General features: G+C 34.8%; 1 protein-coding gene across 3 annotated transcripts; it reads left to right on the plus strand.

The window, feature by feature from the left end:
- The first annotated feature begins 386 nt into the window (after positions 1–386).
- On the plus strand, positions 387–11,335 carry LOC127792092 (DEK domain-containing chromatin-associated protein 4-like). 3 transcript variants are annotated; one of them, XM_052322434.1, is made up of 12 exons: positions 387–528; positions 967–1,614; positions 1,724–1,757; positions 4,901–4,980; positions 5,810–5,869; positions 6,061–6,174; positions 7,561–7,641; positions 7,748–7,831; positions 8,872–9,310; positions 9,863–9,975; positions 10,137–10,167; positions 10,747–11,335. In XM_052322434.1, the coding sequence occupies exons 2-12, from the start codon at positions 1,015–1,017 to the stop codon at positions 10,905–10,907; spliced, it is 1,797 nt and encodes a 598-aa protein (XP_052178394.1). In that variant the 5' UTR covers positions 387–528; positions 967–1,014; the 3' UTR covers positions 10,908–11,335. The 3 variants fall into 3 exon arrangements, with proteins under 3 accessions (XP_052178394.1, XP_052178396.1, XP_052178395.1); XM_052322436.1 differs by having other exon boundaries at positions 10,137–10,200; positions 10,747–10,892; XM_052322435.1 differs by having other exon boundaries at positions 473–606.
- Positions 11,336–17,162: the final 5,827 nt, after the last annotated feature.

Consider the following 17,162-nt stretch of genomic DNA (forward strand, 5'->3'; position numbering starts at 1 on the left):
ATATAATAAATTAGCAAAATATCACACTAAATGTTACTAGTATTTTTGTTATTATAATAATAACAAAAAATTTACAATAATTCTAAATAAAATATTAATTAAATAATAATAAAATATTACACACTTATCCAAACACGACGACTTACTGTTGCCATAATCCCAAATTCAAATTCTATCTGAACGTGTAATTCCCGTTCAATCTGACCCCAATGGTCCTTAGTGTGGGCCCCACCGCACGACTTATGAAACAGAAGACTTTGAACGAGCATGAAATCTCCACCATTAAATGACAACGAGAAGCCGTGGAGGATCGATCTCAGCCGTCGCCGATACTTCCAGTTTTGCCCATCTGACAACATTCGTCCGACGTGGCATTTAACTGGTTTTAAAATCCGCATTTGAAGTCCGTAATACGAATACAGTTCCCCCGTTAAGAAAGAGAAAAAAAAGGCAGAAGCAGAGAGAGAGAGAGAGAGAGAGAGAGAAGCTGCGAAGCAGAGAATAGTAGACTGCACTCAAAGTCTCTCCGTGAGTTCCGAATTGCCGATTCATGCATTTCTATTACTTCACAATTTGTGTTTTTTCTTTGAATTCGTTGCTTTGGAGGTTAAATACTGAACCATATATATCTTTGTAGCTTAGGGTTTTGACATATTCCTTCCTTAATATGGCATTTCTGGTTGAAATTCTTCAATTTTTTCACGGTTTAATAGTTGTTGACTTGGTTTAGTTTGGATGTGTTAGAGCTTTGTAGTCCTTTTCTATGTTTGTTTCCTCTCAATTTTGAGGGTTAAAAGGTCTTATACTGAGAGCCATTTACAACTTTTGGCTTGCCAATTTTGCTGTTTGGGGTTTTCCCTTTCCCCTTTCTTCTTCTTATTCATTATTATTATTATTTTTTTTTTGTAAACTAAAAGGTGTTAAATTTTTTTAGAGTTTGTTGATTGCCTAAGGTTATGCTTCTAGGTTGCTTGATTGCTCTGTGTCTGGGTGTTAATTTGAATGTGATCAACCATGGGTGAAGAAGAGACAGTGACTGGAGTTGTTGAGTCTGCGGCGAGTGGGACTGCCACGCTTGAGGAGAAGGGTGAAGACGCTCCTCTGGAGGAAAAGCAAGAAAAGGATGGCGTAAAAGAAATGGAAGAAGATGGCAAAGATGACGAGGTAGTGGGGGCACAGAAAATGGATGTGGACTCGGAAGTCCCAGAAGGAAATGGAAACAAAGAAGTCAAAGAAGAAGAGAAAAAAGAAGAAAATGGAAGTATGAAAGAGGAGGAAGAAAACAAGGGAGGAATGAGCAGTGAGTTGGTGGAAGAGGAAGCAGATGCAAAAGAAAAAGAGGAGAACAAGGAAATGATTGGCAAAAAGGTGGCTGAATTAGAAAAGGAAGAAGAGAGGGCAAAAGAGAGTGAACTTGAACAAGGGTCAAAGAAGAAGCGTGGAAGAGGGAAGACCCAGCAGGTCAAAGCCAAGGTTGACAGAAAGGAAGTGGAAGAGGAGGAGCAGAAAACCCCTGTGACTGCAGTTGAACGGCCTGTACGGGAAAAGAAATCTGTAGAAAGGCTGGTTGCATCGATTTCAAAAGGATCTGTTAAGGAATTCCATATTGAAAAGGTGTTACTTTTACTTTTATCCCTCTGTTCTTAGTAGACCTTTTTCAGAATGAAATTCAGTTCTGACAGTTCTTTCCAAGGTTGCTTCACCTCTTACCTTTGAATTGCAGGGTCATGGAATTGCTTTGAAAGACATACCTAATGGTATATTCTTAACTTTTCTTTTTAGCTCTCATCTCACCTTTACTGATTAAACTTATAACAATTTGAAATCCCCTATTCTTGTAAATTGAAGATCACTGATTACATTCTAGAATTTCTTTAGAATAATCTATACATATATATATATACACATATACTCGAGTTTAATATGTGCAAAAGAAAGAAAATGTTGTGATTATTTCTGACATCTATGACTCAATGCTGTTGAGTATGGAGTCAGTTGAAATTGTGTTAGATTATTCAAGATATCAATCTAGCAGAACCATGCCCGCTTATAAAAAACTCATATTGTCTATTGTGCAGGCTATTGATTACATGACACTATATTGTTGGTGGTTTCTTGAATAATCTACTTTATGAAACATTTATTTTGCAAATAGATGCAGAAAAGAAAATAAAAGAAATATTGAATGTTTTCAGATCATGTTCTTGATTCATTTATTTTTATGATTATTTTGGGTAGCACGGGATGGGCTATAGTAGTAAGTTCTTCAACTACCCATGACTCTGAAACCTGGATGAAGACATGCTTAATCTTGGTTATCTGCTGCCACTACGTAGATATTATGTTAGGCCATTTGTTAAACACTGGCACTGTGATCTAATTAGTGTTAATATGCACCCTTCTACAGTATAAAACTAAAGATGTATAGATGCATAGTTATTATATGCCCTTGCTTGATGTAGTGACAATGCTATCAGTAGATTTTTGCATTAGATTTAATTGAAATTTGAACATTTACTCATTTTACAGTATTCACAAGCTTTTTTGTTTATGACCTTTAACCAAGCATTATTTAGTGTTTTAGGTGACATGGTAGTTGTCTTACATCTTGCATTCTCAGCAGGATAGGAGGAAAATAAAAAGCCAAGCAAACCTTTACGTGGTCATTTCTGGCGCTGAAATACCTTAATGATTAGTATAGTGTTGTCACCATACCGCTTTCAGCCAAGAAATCTGATTGTATTTCTTAGTTGTATTGTCTCAGTCAGAAAATAAATGATTGTGTGGCAAAATTTTGTAGCATAGAACCAATGGCTTTGTCTACATTCCCTGATGAAGAAGCTCATATTGTCTCAGTGAGTTCCCTATAAAAAGTTCTATATACAAATTTACTGTAACTAATACACAGGGATGAAAACGAGGACAGGTTTTAGTGGGTTTGTTTAAAGCCTAACCTGCCTCTCGTAGGAGAACAATTCCCATCAACTTGTTTGAAATCCATGATCAGTTGAATCTTCTCTCACTATCCTCACTAGTATGGTAACTTTCACATTGAATTGGCATTAATCGGTTTAGGATTATGTGAGTTGGAGTGGACCTAAACCTATCTTAAAATTAAAAAATAATGTATTTCATGGTAAATTATGCTAACATAATGCATCTTTTTAAGAAAGAAACAATATTATTCATGGAAGAGTAGGGAGAAAAATGATGACATGTAGCACACAAAAGCCTTTTTTGTCATATCATAATGTCTCAAGAACATGCATCCTTTCCTAAGCCATTACATTATTGTGAAATCACAAATCTATCCATGTGACTTTTCAAAGCTTCTTACACTCTGCTTAGGTTATCATCTTGAAATTTCAGTGGTAGGAGTTTCTTCTATTGAATATATTTGAAGTTGATGTAACAGAATCATGTTACTAAAGTCAACTATCTCCATCTGCAATCGACTTATAACTCAGTAGGTTCGATGTGGATTTTATATCAGCTGTTATAGGTGAGCCTACTACTTAGTCTCATTTCGCGTGGTGCTTACAAGTTTGTTTGGCAAGCCTTTCAGGCATCTCATGTTTCTCAAGTTTTAATGAGCACTATGAAAATAGTATAAAAGAGTATAATATTGAACTTGAATACAAGATTGCAAAGCTTTATATTAAAATAAGAAATAAAAGACTATAACATGGTTAGAGGGGATTTAAAACACTACAACATTTCTTGAATAACATTTTGAACCATTTCAAAAGTACTAAGAAAATATTGCCCTTGCTGGAGAAATCACATATCTTAAATAAATAAAATATCTCGCACAAAAGTGATTTACCGGGTTGCAGATTATTTTTAATCTTTTTAGCACACTCATGGACATCACGCTTATAGTTGTTGCAAGCTCTATGTTTAATGCCACGCTCTACATGAGCAGTATACCTTCTCTTGAAGTTAGAGGGCACTTTTCTAAATTGTAGAGAGTTGTCTCGTGCCCCTAGGTAACCTCTACCTGCCCACTTTTAGGAATTTTGATTATAGGTATCATTTTGTTGAAACTCATTCAAGCTTTTCTTGGGTTAATAAGGGGAATATGGGTAAATATGGATGGCTACATCAGCACGTGTTTAATAAATAAAAACCCCTCTTATACCTCTCAGTTGTATTCAACAAATTTTAATAAGATATAGGTAAAAATATCACCCCTCTTTTCAAATAATTTTGTGAATGATAGAATACATAAAAGGGTTAAATTTGAACAAAATTGACGTAGAATTAAATCACATGCTTAGGACTGCCAAAAAACTGTAAGTCTAAAACATTTTTAACTAGCTGAGATTGTTCGGCAAATTATGTATGGATTCTCCCATATCTGTAGTTGTTCATAATGGGTCACAATTAACAAAATATATAGATTCTCTCATATTTGTAGTTGTTCAGCAATGCATCTTAGTTAAGGAGGTATCGTATCCATGCAAGCACATTTTGTTGGACGAGCTCAGTTAGCATGTCAAGCAAGAACTTTGGCATGCTTGTTAGCTTATAGCATGTAAGACATCATCAGGCATAATGATGTAGCATTACCTTAATTTGACATGCTGCTTGAGTTTCTTGAATAGTTGTTTTTATCTTGGTGATAGTACATGTTTGTCTTTTCTGCTATTAAAATTTACTGAAGGTTTATGGAAGTGCACCATCTTTGTGCCACACAAACAGAATCTTGAGTGTTTTTTTCTAGTTTTGTTTTTATGTGCCGTTTCTATGCTATATAACTAGTTTTATGTGTAAATGAAACAAGTTGGTAGAAGTCATATGATTTCTGCTTATTTTTAGTGCTGTGTTAAAGTTGGCTCATGTTTTTTCAGTGAATGAATTTGATATGGAATGATCTCTGCTATGATTTCTGTTTCAGTGGCATATAAAATATCTAAAAGGAAGGTTGATGACACTTTCAAATTGCTCCATACAATTCTATTCGGAAGGAGGGGAAAGGTAATTTGAATTTATTTATTTGCCAATACTGTATTTCATGTTTCTCTTGCCACTTCCAGCCAACTGGCTGGTTAGGTGACATAGATTGACCCTTTTATGTATATATATCTGGCTTCTTACTGGTAGTCATTTTCAAAGCTTAAGTTGTCTGACTTTCAGCCTCTTCCTTGTAGACTAACTCTTATTGTAGAAATAAGTTGAGGTTTGTTAGCAAAGCTGGTAATCTTTCATTCTCCTGAGATGGTTTTCTTAACCTTTTCTTTTTCTTGATAGGGCTTCTAGTTGATAGAAGGCCTTTTTGGTAACATTATTCCGTCACTAATTCAGTCACAACGATAACATCATTCAAGACTAGAGACCCCTCTTTCTGCTTAATGCAACCTTCATATTTGGGAAAAAAGTTTCTAAAATTTGTAAGTTGGAGTTTAACACTGGTGGCTTCATTTGGGAAATAAAATGACAATATATATATATATATATATGTAAAGAACAAAGGAAAAAAGAAAAACAGCCAAAATAAAGAATTTTAAAGAAATTAGCTGGAAAGCATAACATTAACATGGAGATGCTTTGTATTTTCTGCTAAAGCTCCTCTAATTATCTCTTAATTGGGATTTTCCAGCACTAGAATTGTGGTAACTCATCTAGTGTTGTTGAACTTCTTGCTCAACAATCCTTTTAGTTTGTTCCAGTTGTCCTTTTTATAGTTAAGCATTCCAATTTCAAAGATTACTTCTACACATTTCTTGTTTAGAAGGAAAATTTGAAAAAAGAAAAATAACAAAGCAGAAAAGTTAATAACCTGATTCTGTTTCTTGTTCTTATGCAGGCAGGTGAGGTCAAAACTAATATTTCCCTGTTTTCTGGATTTGTGTGGAATGAGAATGAGGTAAAGAATTTAAAGAGATATTCTAGTGGTTCCTTCATACCCTTGTTTTGCTTTTCTTATTTAGTGCATTTATTTATTTTTTTCTCATGTTGAGAAATTTGGATTCATAATTTTATTTGTACTGGTGTAATGTTTGTAAGTGAAACATAGTCTTTGAGCTTTTGTTTTTTCTTCTTTTTCCGTCGTTGCAGGAAAAGCAAAAGTTTAAAGTGAAAGAAAAGTTTGACAAGTGTGTCAAAGAGAAGTTGTTGGAGCTCTGTGACATGCTTGACATACCAATTCCAAAGCCGACTACTACAAGGAAGGTGCGTTGATATCTTTATGACTTAACACTGCATGTATATGACCTGGAAAGGTTTTATATATTTATTTAATTTTGTCAAAGAGGGCAAGTCTTGGTAGCAACAGCAAGGACGATACTCTTTTGTGACCTGAAGATCATGGATAAAAAAGACAATTTCTACCCGATCTGAGAAATCTGTTCTGCTTAGGGAAGGGTATGGACTTGAAATTTTTTATCCGATGGGACAAGAATAGTCTGAAAATTAAAAAAATCGTGTGGATACAGGTTGGGCGCTGGGGTAGGTAGGTACATTCGACCCATACTCAGCCAGTATATAATAATATTAAATATTTTTTTAATTTTATTTGATATGTTTTAATTACTTTCATTTTATATTATTATGTTTACATTTTATGTACTTATATAACTAAAGGCTAAAGCCTGGGCTAGCCTACTCTCCAATTAACCTAATCAAAAGTTACAAAATATAAAACCCTAATTTAGTTATGCCACAACTCACAAGTGCTGATTCTATTGAAGCTGAATAGCTGTGCTGATTGCCAAAAAGTAGCCAGGATCCCAGATTTTTTCATTATTTTGTGCAGTGATTTTCCTCTTTGAGATCATTGAATCATTGATTCGCCTTTTTCTAATAATGTTTTTGGGTGCGATTGATTCACCTATTTGCTCTTTTTAATATTGCCTTTTGGTCTGATTGATTTGCCTCATGAGTCACAAGCAGGAATGTTTTTAGTTGAAAATGTTGTATGGATTTTTTATATGTTTATTTTTTATTTCCTTGTTATATTGGATATGTTAAATTTTGATTGAGAATTTGAGATAAATTTGAATAAATATACATCTTTAATTTAAATTGAATGGATATCGAATGTTTGATGGATGTCAGTTACTGAATGGAAATCGGGATGAAGGATTAAATGCATTATTTGACAGTTATGGGTAAGGGTACGAGTATTATTCTTTGTCTGGTCCATATCCAGTCTATTGCCATCCCTAGTGGGTTCAAGTTGTGGAAATAGTGTCTTTGCCAAAAAGCAAAGGGAAGGTTGCATACACCCCCCCAAACCCTCCCATAAACCTTGTAGAGCAGGGAGTCTCATGATTGAAGATGCCCTTTGCTTTACTTTTTTGTCAAAGTTCAATATGTAATTTTCCCTTCCAAAAGGGAAAAATATCATTTAATATTGGCCATATAATTTGCTGACAAACATGTACTGGCTGTGTTGCTATCTCATTCTGAATGGTAAATTATCAAGAAGAAAAACTTCAATATTATTCTTTAGGTGGTTTGATTGGCATAAGATTAGCACATAATACAATGCTGATTTAGCTTAAAGCTGTGCATGTGTTTTCATTGTCTTGATAATGGTTTTGGTTGTGTGCACAGGAAGATATTGTTGCAAAGTTAATGGACTTTTTGGTTGCCCCCCATGCTACAACTACTGAGCTTCTTGCTGAAAAAGAGCAGGTTGTTCTTGCCATATGGTGATATTTCACATAAACTGCTTAGTTTTTAGATTAACTGAATGCTTTTATTGGCTTTTCATATCGTCTATGCTGTGTTTGTGTGGCAGTCAAGTAAAGCAAAAAAGCGCAAAAGGGTAGTCAAGGGAAATGCATCGACGTCTGTCAGCACACCATCAAAACACTCAGCTAAGGTACTATAATAGTTGTTAGCAACACAAGTTGATCTGTGATTTAAAATTATAGTTTTATTATTGAATATACTTTTTCTATCAAGATTACTTTTCTGCATCATATCTAATTGGTACAAACCCACATCTCCAGACAGTTTCTGTGCCAGAAACATTTGGATCTTGTTTATTTGTAGAGAACATTTTCTAATTTTCTATTGAACCTACAATTAGAAAACCGAAAACTTAGAGCCTGCTTAGTTGTAGCAAACATTTTCTATTTCTTCAATTCCAATTTTACAGCTAAACAGGTCCTAACATTTTATGTTTCAAAAACTAATAGCATTCATTTTCATGTTATAATGTTGAAAAATTAGAAAATTGAGTTTTCTGTTTTCAAACTAGAGATTCAATAGAAAAATTTGAGTTGAAAAATTAGAAAATGTTTTCTACAACTGAACAGACCCTTGGGTTCTTGTTCTACATGTCAATCCTGTTTTGCTAATGAGTGCCATCTGCATGGCCATAGGACAGTGATTAAAATCCTTGTATTAAAAAGTTTAATATCAATGAGGACTAGCAATTTAGTTTCTTTAGTGTATATTTTTTTCATATGAAGGAAAATGAAGTGCACAGACACATTGGAATGTTGAGATAGATAGAAGGCTAAACCCATGAACCAAAATACTCCAAAGGACCTTAGCTTTTATGGGTATTATGGAGCTTTACACTACTGAAGGTCCGCAAAGTAGTTTAGGATGTCCAATCCATGGGCTTGTGTCTTGTCACTTCTCCTAGACATTGTCAAATGAGAATTCATGTTTGATACTTGTGAGACAAGAGCATGGCAACCAAAATAAGGTGTCCTTGCTTCCTAGACAACATATTTTAGCAGCATCTGTAGATCTTACTCAGATCCAATACTGATTGTTCTTTCAGGAATATTAGACATTTCAACTGTACAACATCAACAACATTTGCAAATAGTGTTATCAATTTTTGTAACTTGCTTCATCTTTTCCTTTTTTTAATTACTCTATTTTGGCTTTTGTTTGTTTTGCCAGAGCCGTATAAAGATAAAGAATGCATCCATAGAGAGAGAGGGAAATAGATCACCTGAACCAGAGGGCAAGACAAGTGATGAAGAGGGAAAGGAGGAAAATGTGACTGGTGTTCCTGAAAAATCCAAAAATGAGGTACCAGAGCATTCTCACAGTGAAGAGAGCAAAGACAAATCTGAAGAAGAGACAGGTGTAGATAAAAGTAGTTCCAAAAAAGTATTGGCAAAGAAAGAATCCTCTGCTAAGGCAAAAACAAAGAAGGCTGCAACTCCAAAGAAGGCTAGTCTGTCCGCTAAGAAAACACCTGTGAAATCATCATCAGATCACTTGAAGGTTGATGATAGCAGTGATAAAAAGCCAAAGACGTTCTCCAGAAAGAAGAACAATGTAGTAAAGGAAAAGCCATCGACTCCAAAGAAACCTGCTTCATTGGAGAAAACTGGTAGGGATTAAAACCATGACAACAGATCAAGCCTTTATCCCACTGTATGGGGTTGGCTAAAAAAATTCTAGTTTACATTTTGTTCTAGCCATTTTCATATCTCTGTGTCTCCAACCAAGTTTACATTTGTAAGCCCCATATATATATCAAACCTAAGTGTCTCCAACCAAGTTCTTTTTGGTCTTATTCTACCTCTTTTGCTAACTACTTGTTCCATTTCATTAACTCTCTTCACAGGACCCTCTACTGGTAAGGATAGATTCTTTAAATTTTTTTCTTTCATTGCATGAGCTATGTGTTTTATTTTCTGTTCACAATACATTCCAAAACTATGTTCTATGGTTTATATATTGATGGATTAAAGGCCGTCTCTCTTTCATCCAAAAATTAAAAAAATAAAGATGATTCCCTTGATTTCTTGTATTTGTGGGAAATTTCCCATTAAGTCTTTTTCCTTTAAAATTTTTAAGGGCATATGAGTTGTCTAGTATTTGGGGCTTGTCTGTAGTTGTATGAGTCAGCTTTCTAAAAATTGTCCCTATTTTTATGAAGGGAAAAAGGTTATGAGAGGGAAAAGCAAACCCAAAGATGATAAATTGAGGCCAAGTGATGATGAACTTAGGAATGCCATATGTGAAATTCTCAAAGAAGTTGACTTCAACACAGTAAGAATTTGGCACCTCTTTCTGTTTCGGAAAAATTTCTGAAAACAAATTACCTATGCTGTTATTGGTGATATGTTTTTCTTTTCTTAATATATCCCTTTTTCTTTTTTGTTTCTCCTGTTGGGGGCTGCCATAATTATCTTTCTCGTGGTGCTTTGCAGGCAACATTCACCGACATTCTGAAACATCTTGGTATGCCGCCTCTATTATTTGCATGAATCATAAGTATGATACTTTTTTATTTTAGTACTGTCTATCAATAAAATTAAATCTATAAAATTGGTTCTATAGCATTAGATATGGAAGTTGGTCCTTGAAAATTTAGATCATCTGAAAGTTCTATTTTTGTTGCAGTGTTAATGCAATTCATTCAGTTTAGGTAACAGCCATTAAAAAGCTGGTGGAATTTCATGGAATTGTTGTTTCATTAGCTTTAATGATCCTTGAACCTTTGTAGAAGATAAGATCTGCTTTTTGAACCAACTAGGATTTATTATTCAAGAATAAGAGTATTAAGGATTTATCCTTTTTATCTTGGTGCCCTAGTCTGGGGAGGGGGGACAAATTTCCTAGATTTTAAGAAAATATGAACAGGTAAGTGTGATCCAGTAGACAAGATGAAAATTGTTGATATAAGAGCTTATTAATGCTTCCATTTTCAGATAAGGTAGAAGAACCAACTTTTGATCTCTCTCTCTCTCTCTCTCTCTCTCTCTATACACACACACACACATCTTGTTTCCTTGTGTGACAACCTTGGCATTCTTTCAGCTGGGAGATTTAATATGGATTTGACACCCAGAAAATCTTCAATAAAGCTCATGATTGAGGATGAACTTACTAAGCTTGCTGATGAGGCTGATGATGAAGAGGATGAAACTGATGCTGAGAAAGATGAGAAACAACCTTCTGGTCACAGTGTGGAGGCTTGAATGCCAAGGTGGACCACGCCTAGCGAACAGCGTTTTATTAGCTTCACAATCATTTTATGAATTTTCAGTCTCTTGAGGCACTTTGTCGTGGTTTCTGTCTCAGTATAACTTACCCGTAGTTTATTCACTTAAAAGCCATATTCGTGGTTTCCTGGAGTTAGAAGAGTTGGGGCTGTTGAAGTTACTTTTGACAGAAATATTTGTGAGAATTAACCCAACTTTACTTTTTTAACCTTTCTGACAATGAGGGAGTCATGTTTGTATGAGGGGTAAATATAGTCATCTCGTGGCAGACTTAGTTGACAACTCTTTTATATTTAGGGCTCCAATTCTCATCCATGTAAAGTTTTGGCAAAATGTGATACATGCCATTTATATCTATTTGGTAAGTTCTATCTTAATAGCACATACTTTTCTGTTGGTTACTAGCTGAATTTTCAGGTGGCAAAAGATTTCCTCCTATGCAGGCTGCTTGTTGCTAACTTGCTACAGCTCAAGTATGTGCCCAATCTTTCTTGTTACCACACACCACCAATAATGGTGCACATATATGGTAGTGTTAATGTGGAAAATGATGGCTGAAGGTGCTTGAAGTTGATTTATGGGTTGGAAATCTGTCACTAGAGAGAGTTGATATTCATGCTTAGATTACTCTTTTCAGTTACATATTCAATTTTCTGTAGATTTTGTCATATTTTCCTATGAAATAGTTTGAGAATGCTGTGTTGCTATTCCATTTGGGTGCAGCATCCAATGGTCTTCAGTGTTGAAGTGACCATTTGAATAGATTGTTCACTGTTGAAGAATTATTTTGTTTGTGGGGTTCATGCCATTTATGTAGTCAGTCAATGGAGGTGGAGAAAGAAGTGTAACCTTAGGTCATCTTGGTAACTTTGAAGAAGTTAAGAATTATATGTTCTGTAAAAGTATATGTCCAAACAAAATGCTTTAATTAGAAAATATCCTAATATAAGTATAGAAATGCATGGGATGATAGGAATTTTTTTCCTTTTGGGTTAACAAAGTTATTTATGTGATACTTAAAATCAAAAAGGATCTTGGATGGGCGGAGGAAGGATTCTTTAGGGCTTAATTATAAAAATAAATGAGACAACTGAAGTTGTGAAAATCATTGAAGAATCAAGCTAGTGAGTTACACATTGTGAAACCAAGATGTATTGGGAACTAATTTGGTTTTATTTGGTAGGTCAACAATGGGAGTTAAGTTTAATCAAAAGATGTAGAGGTAAATAAGGGGATCTACATATATATATATATATATGTAGGTTACTATAGACATCAATTCCATCATTGCAAATTAAATAGTATATTATAGGAAGGCAGAGAAGAAAGAAGTATGATAAAAGTGAGTCTAAAGTGACAATGAGCTAATATTCTGCCAATTTAGAGTTTTCGATGAGACTCATAAAATAAAAGAAATAGTAATATGTTTTATTTTCTATTCTTTGATTGTTAGGTTACTGGTGCTAAGACACATATATCAAAAGGCTGTACTTTAATGCTCTGTTTGTCTAGAGGTAAAATATTTACATTAAAAAATATTTTTTTATGTAAAATGTTTCATATGATTTTTTTTTTAATGTTTGTTTACACTATAAAATATATTTTTTTAAAATGAGTTATATACATATATATGCATGAATTATGCATGTATATATATGTGTGTGTGTATGCGTGTGTGCATGTGTATGTATATATATGTGCTTGGACGTATATATATGTACGTATATGTTTGTATGCATATATGTATATGTATCTGCATATTCATGTCTGTATGTATGTATATCATTATGATGATAATCTTTAAACTACAAACTTTTTTGGCCATTTAAATAAGGCAAGAATTTGGAAGACAATTATAGTGCTTTAGGAATTTAGGATAAAAAAAATCATAATCAACCATTAAACGTACAAAAGAATATAAAAAATTTATGTGGAAAACTTAAATTGAAAAAAATTATTGGCAAAGAGAAAAAAATATTATTATGATGATATTGATACAATAATTTTAAGGTGTTTGATATTTATTTATAAATTTAACACTCATGTATAAATGTACACATAAAATATTACTTTATATATATATATATATCCATGTTCTGTTAACATGCAAAATTACTAAAGAAATTTGGGACAAATTAGAAATGACATATGAAGCTATAAAATAGGTAAAGGTAAACAAAATTAATTTATTAACTCATGATTATGAATTGTTTTTCATGAAGAAGGATGAGACCATAAGTCGTTCGATTCAATAATATTATTACCGGATTGAAGTCGTAAGTGTAAGTATTTTAATTTACTCACATATAATAAATGTAGATAATATAACGAGTTTGTCTAATTTAATCATCCACACATATTACTATTATATATGGGTACATACCTACGTATAATATGTGGGTAATTTATGTGGGTAAGTTTATAAATAATTACCTACACATACGTAACATTTATTAATATGTGTGGGTAATATAATCCAAAAAATTGTCATATCAATTAATACGTGAATACCTACACATATATAACATTTGTAATTATGTGGGTAAATTTATAAACAATTACCCACACATGCATAATATTTATTAATATGTGTGGGCAATATAATCCAAAAAAAATGCCACATCAGCTAAAATTTTATCGAAAAATATCCCACCAACCTCTGAAAGTGGATGAAATTTTTTTCGTCAAAATAAGTGTTGGTATATCAATTTACCCACACATAATAAATGTGGATAATGTAACCAGTTTGTCTAATTTAATCACCCACATATATTACCATTATGTGGGTAAATACCCATGTATAATATGTGTAGGTAATTTATGTGGATAAATCTCGCAAATTCTTGTAGTGAGGGCTTAAACATGTAAAGGAAGAGTCGCGAGAGAAATAAATTGTAGAAGAAAGAACGACAGGAAGAAGAACTGCTAGTAGAAGAGCCTAAAAAAAATAACTTGTAATTCGTTATCGAGCCTTGAAGAGAAGAGAAGAAATGAGAGCTAATGATTTTTGTAATTCAATTTTAAATCATAATTCCAAAATTGAAACTCTAATTAAAAACCCTATTTGTGGTCGCCACAAATCTAGATTAAACTATCAAATTAGAAACAAAAATAAAAATTTAGACCTAATTCAAGAAGTAGAAATGCTTAAACTTGAAGAGGAAGAGCCACAGGAGGAAGAAATTACGAAAGGAAGAACGACAAGAAGAAGAACCGTTGGTAGAAGAGCCTAAAAAAAAGAGCTTGTAATTAGTTATCGAGCCTTGAAGAGAAGAGAGCTAATGGGATTACCCTAGAATTTGATATAAAGCTTGGATGTTGTAATGGAAATTATAGTAGCAAAATGAATGGTATTTTGATTCAGGGCATTAACGTAATAAATGAAATGATTGCAATGATGATTTCTTACCCTAGAAGACATGACTCGGAGAGATAGGATTGGATTTGGAACTTCACCTTAAAGTCTTATGGAATAATGATTAATCTTACCCCAAAATTCTTAAGGTGGCTTAGCTTGGAAGTTGTAATAATAAAGTTTACCCCAAAAAGTCTTAAGGTGGCTTAGCTTGGGAGTTGTAATAATGAATCTTACACCAAAAGTCTTAGGATGTCACAACTTGGAAGAAAGAGATTGGCTTGGAAAGGAAGAGATAAGGGCCATGATGGGTTCTTATCCTAGAAGCCATGTGAATGTGAGATTTGGAGGCTTGGGATTGGAAGGAAATTGAAGCTTGAAGTGGAAGATAAAATCAAAGAAGAAAATTCAAAGGCTGTAATGATGGCTTGGGAAGAAAAATGGGGTGACTTAAAGGTTAAGGGATATCTTGAGATTTGGGGACTTGAGAGACTATATAAGGGGGAGGGGGAGAGACCCACGGGAAGCTAAAATATAGCAAGAGAATAAGTGCAACAAGGAAAAGAAAGAAATCAAAGAAAGCAAAGAGGAGTAAGGGTGAAGATACTTCATCGGAAAGCAGCAAAAACAGCGAGAAAATCAAAGACGTAAGTTGATTTTCTTTCCGTAGGGTCGTAGAGCACGAAAAGGGGAGTTCGTAGGTTCAAACAGAGAGTGAATCAGAGCAAAAATGAGCAAGTTATAGCATTTTTAATTTTAGGTTACAAAATTCGTAATAGGGAAGGAGGCGACGCATGACCACTCTTTCGGGGGCGCGTGAGGGCGCGTCCGGCCTCCGTTTGACCTGAAATTTTCACCATAATTCTCCTATTTTAATTGTCTACAACCCCATGTAAAAATATTTAAGGTTCGGTTCACTAAAATGCGTGATTTCTGCAGAAACAACCCCTAGTGCTCCAAATCGGGCTGTGGACAGTACTATCGAAGGGAAAATGATCAAGGTGAGTGGTTTTTGTGCATGCTTCCTCTTGATCATACTTGGTTTCGTTTGTGAGTGGTTCTTATGCATGCTCCTTGATTCCTATTGATCACTCTTGGTTTCCACTTATGGATGGTTGTTGCTTACATCTCATGTTTCCTTACTTTCGAGTATTTCTTTCCTATTTTGCTTGTATCACGGAGTTTGTTGTTGTGGTTCGTCGATGAGATTAAACATGACTACTCTTGCACGTAGATTGTGGTTTTCACATCATATTTTCCTTGGTTTGTGCACATTGCCTACAGGTGGGGTCATGCTTACTTGATATTCCTTAGTTTGTACATATTCCTTCTGCTTTGTCTTCAGCATGTTATTTGGTGATAGTTGCTATTGGTGGGTCGGGAACTTGTATATGATGGTTGGCCGTTTGTTGGAGAAGCGTCACGATGATCGGGGAGGGGGCAATCCAGTGCCTACAGGTGGGGTCGTCTAGAGGTGAGGCATGAGGGGTTGGACCACGATCACGAGCCTACAGGTGGGGTTGAGGCGTTTCACACAAGTGCCGGCAATGATGATGGTGACTCGGGGAGACATCCTGTTATATTGCATTTTGCTCTTGCATGGGCTGTTTCTTTCTTTCTTACCACTCACTTAGATGTAATATCTAACTCGGATGTTTTATACCCCTGGAACATTCAACGTTCCAGGTATATCAGAAGTGTCAGGTGTTCCAGGTTTCAGATCAAAGCGTGGGCAAGGAGGTGGAGCTTCGCTAGCTTTGGGATTTTGGTTTCACTATGTACCCTTGTAACCTAAGTAATGTATTGTGAATAGCTGATAGGGTACTCAAGGTTGTAAGAGGCGTGTGTGGGTGTCCTACATCTGTACCTACAATGATGTGTTGAGTCATTTTTGGAATGTTGGAAGTCATGACCATTTCTTGTATTTGGAAAAAAAATCTAGTGGAAACCCCTTTATTTAGCTTTGTTTAAGCTTGCAGGTTCGATCCAATGTTTCCGTTGGTAAGGGTTTTCATAACGCCCGTAGGTGATATCTTAATGATATTTCAAGTTATTGCATATTTGGAAAAGTTGGGCGTTACAAGATTGGGTTGAATCTGAACCAGATCTGGGTGAAGCTTGAACTAGCCAACAATGGCAGAACACTAATCGATGACAGCTTGCAACAACGAACAGTGAGGGCAATGCAACCAGAAGAAGATGCAGATGAACGGTAGCAATGGTCGGCGAAGGACGAAGGCTAGCTGACGATTGTGCAAGATGAATAGGCGATGGAAGATGAATGAATAGAAAGACTCAACGAATGACTGTGAAGACAGTGGTGATCGTCAGTTAGGAGGTGGCCAACAGCAGTGGAGGCTGTCCGATCAACGGCGGCGGTGACTAGCAACAGTGATGGCGATAGTGGTTGCTAGGAACCCTGGCCAAAACAATGAAGAACAACTACAAATGAGCGTGTTTGTGATTAAAACAAGCAAAATGAGATTTCCTTGTTTTTAGTTTTGTGTACAGTTTTTTTTTTTTTTTTTTGTGTTTTGGAAAAGACAATTTTAAAAATGGGTAAGTAAACACATTTTCACTGTTTTGAAAAACTAAAAACAACAAAGAGAACAGGGTTGTAGCTTTTATAAAGTAGATAAAGATAAAGGGTTTAAGCGGATTTTCAAAACTTTTTCGAAAAGACAATAAAATGGCAGCGGAAACATAAACCAAAACGACCTTGTAAGACTTGTTTCCAATGTTTATATGCTATCCAAAACTAAACTATGCCATAGGGGGATGTTATGTTCATAGTGATAGGTGGAGTACGTGCATTGAAGTGGTACGTGGGTGCATACGTGGCAGCATGTCCATCTGCATGGTGGTGTAGTTAGTGG

The sequence above is a fragment of the Diospyros lotus genome, chromosome 15 (assembly GCF_014633365.1).
Source record: "Diospyros lotus cultivar Yz01 chromosome 15, ASM1463336v1, whole genome shotgun sequence".
NCBI classification, from domain to species: domain Eukaryota; kingdom Viridiplantae; phylum Streptophyta; class Magnoliopsida; order Ericales; family Ebenaceae; genus Diospyros; species Diospyros lotus.

Excerpts from the sequence above, each read along its gene's own strand:
- LOC127792092 (XM_052322434.1), top strand. The coding sequence starts at position 1,015 with ATGGGTGAAGAAGAGACAGTGACTGGAGTTGTTGAGTCTGCGGCGAGT. Across the intron at positions 4,981-5,809 it reads TATTCGGAAGGAGGGGAAAG|GCAGGTGAGGTCAAAACTAA; the intron begins GTAATTTGAATT and ends GTTCTTATGCAG. Across the intron at positions 9,311-9,862 it reads TGCTTCATTGGAGAAAACTG|GGAAAAAGGTTATGAGAGGG; the intron begins GTAGGGATTAAA and ends ATTTTTATGAAG.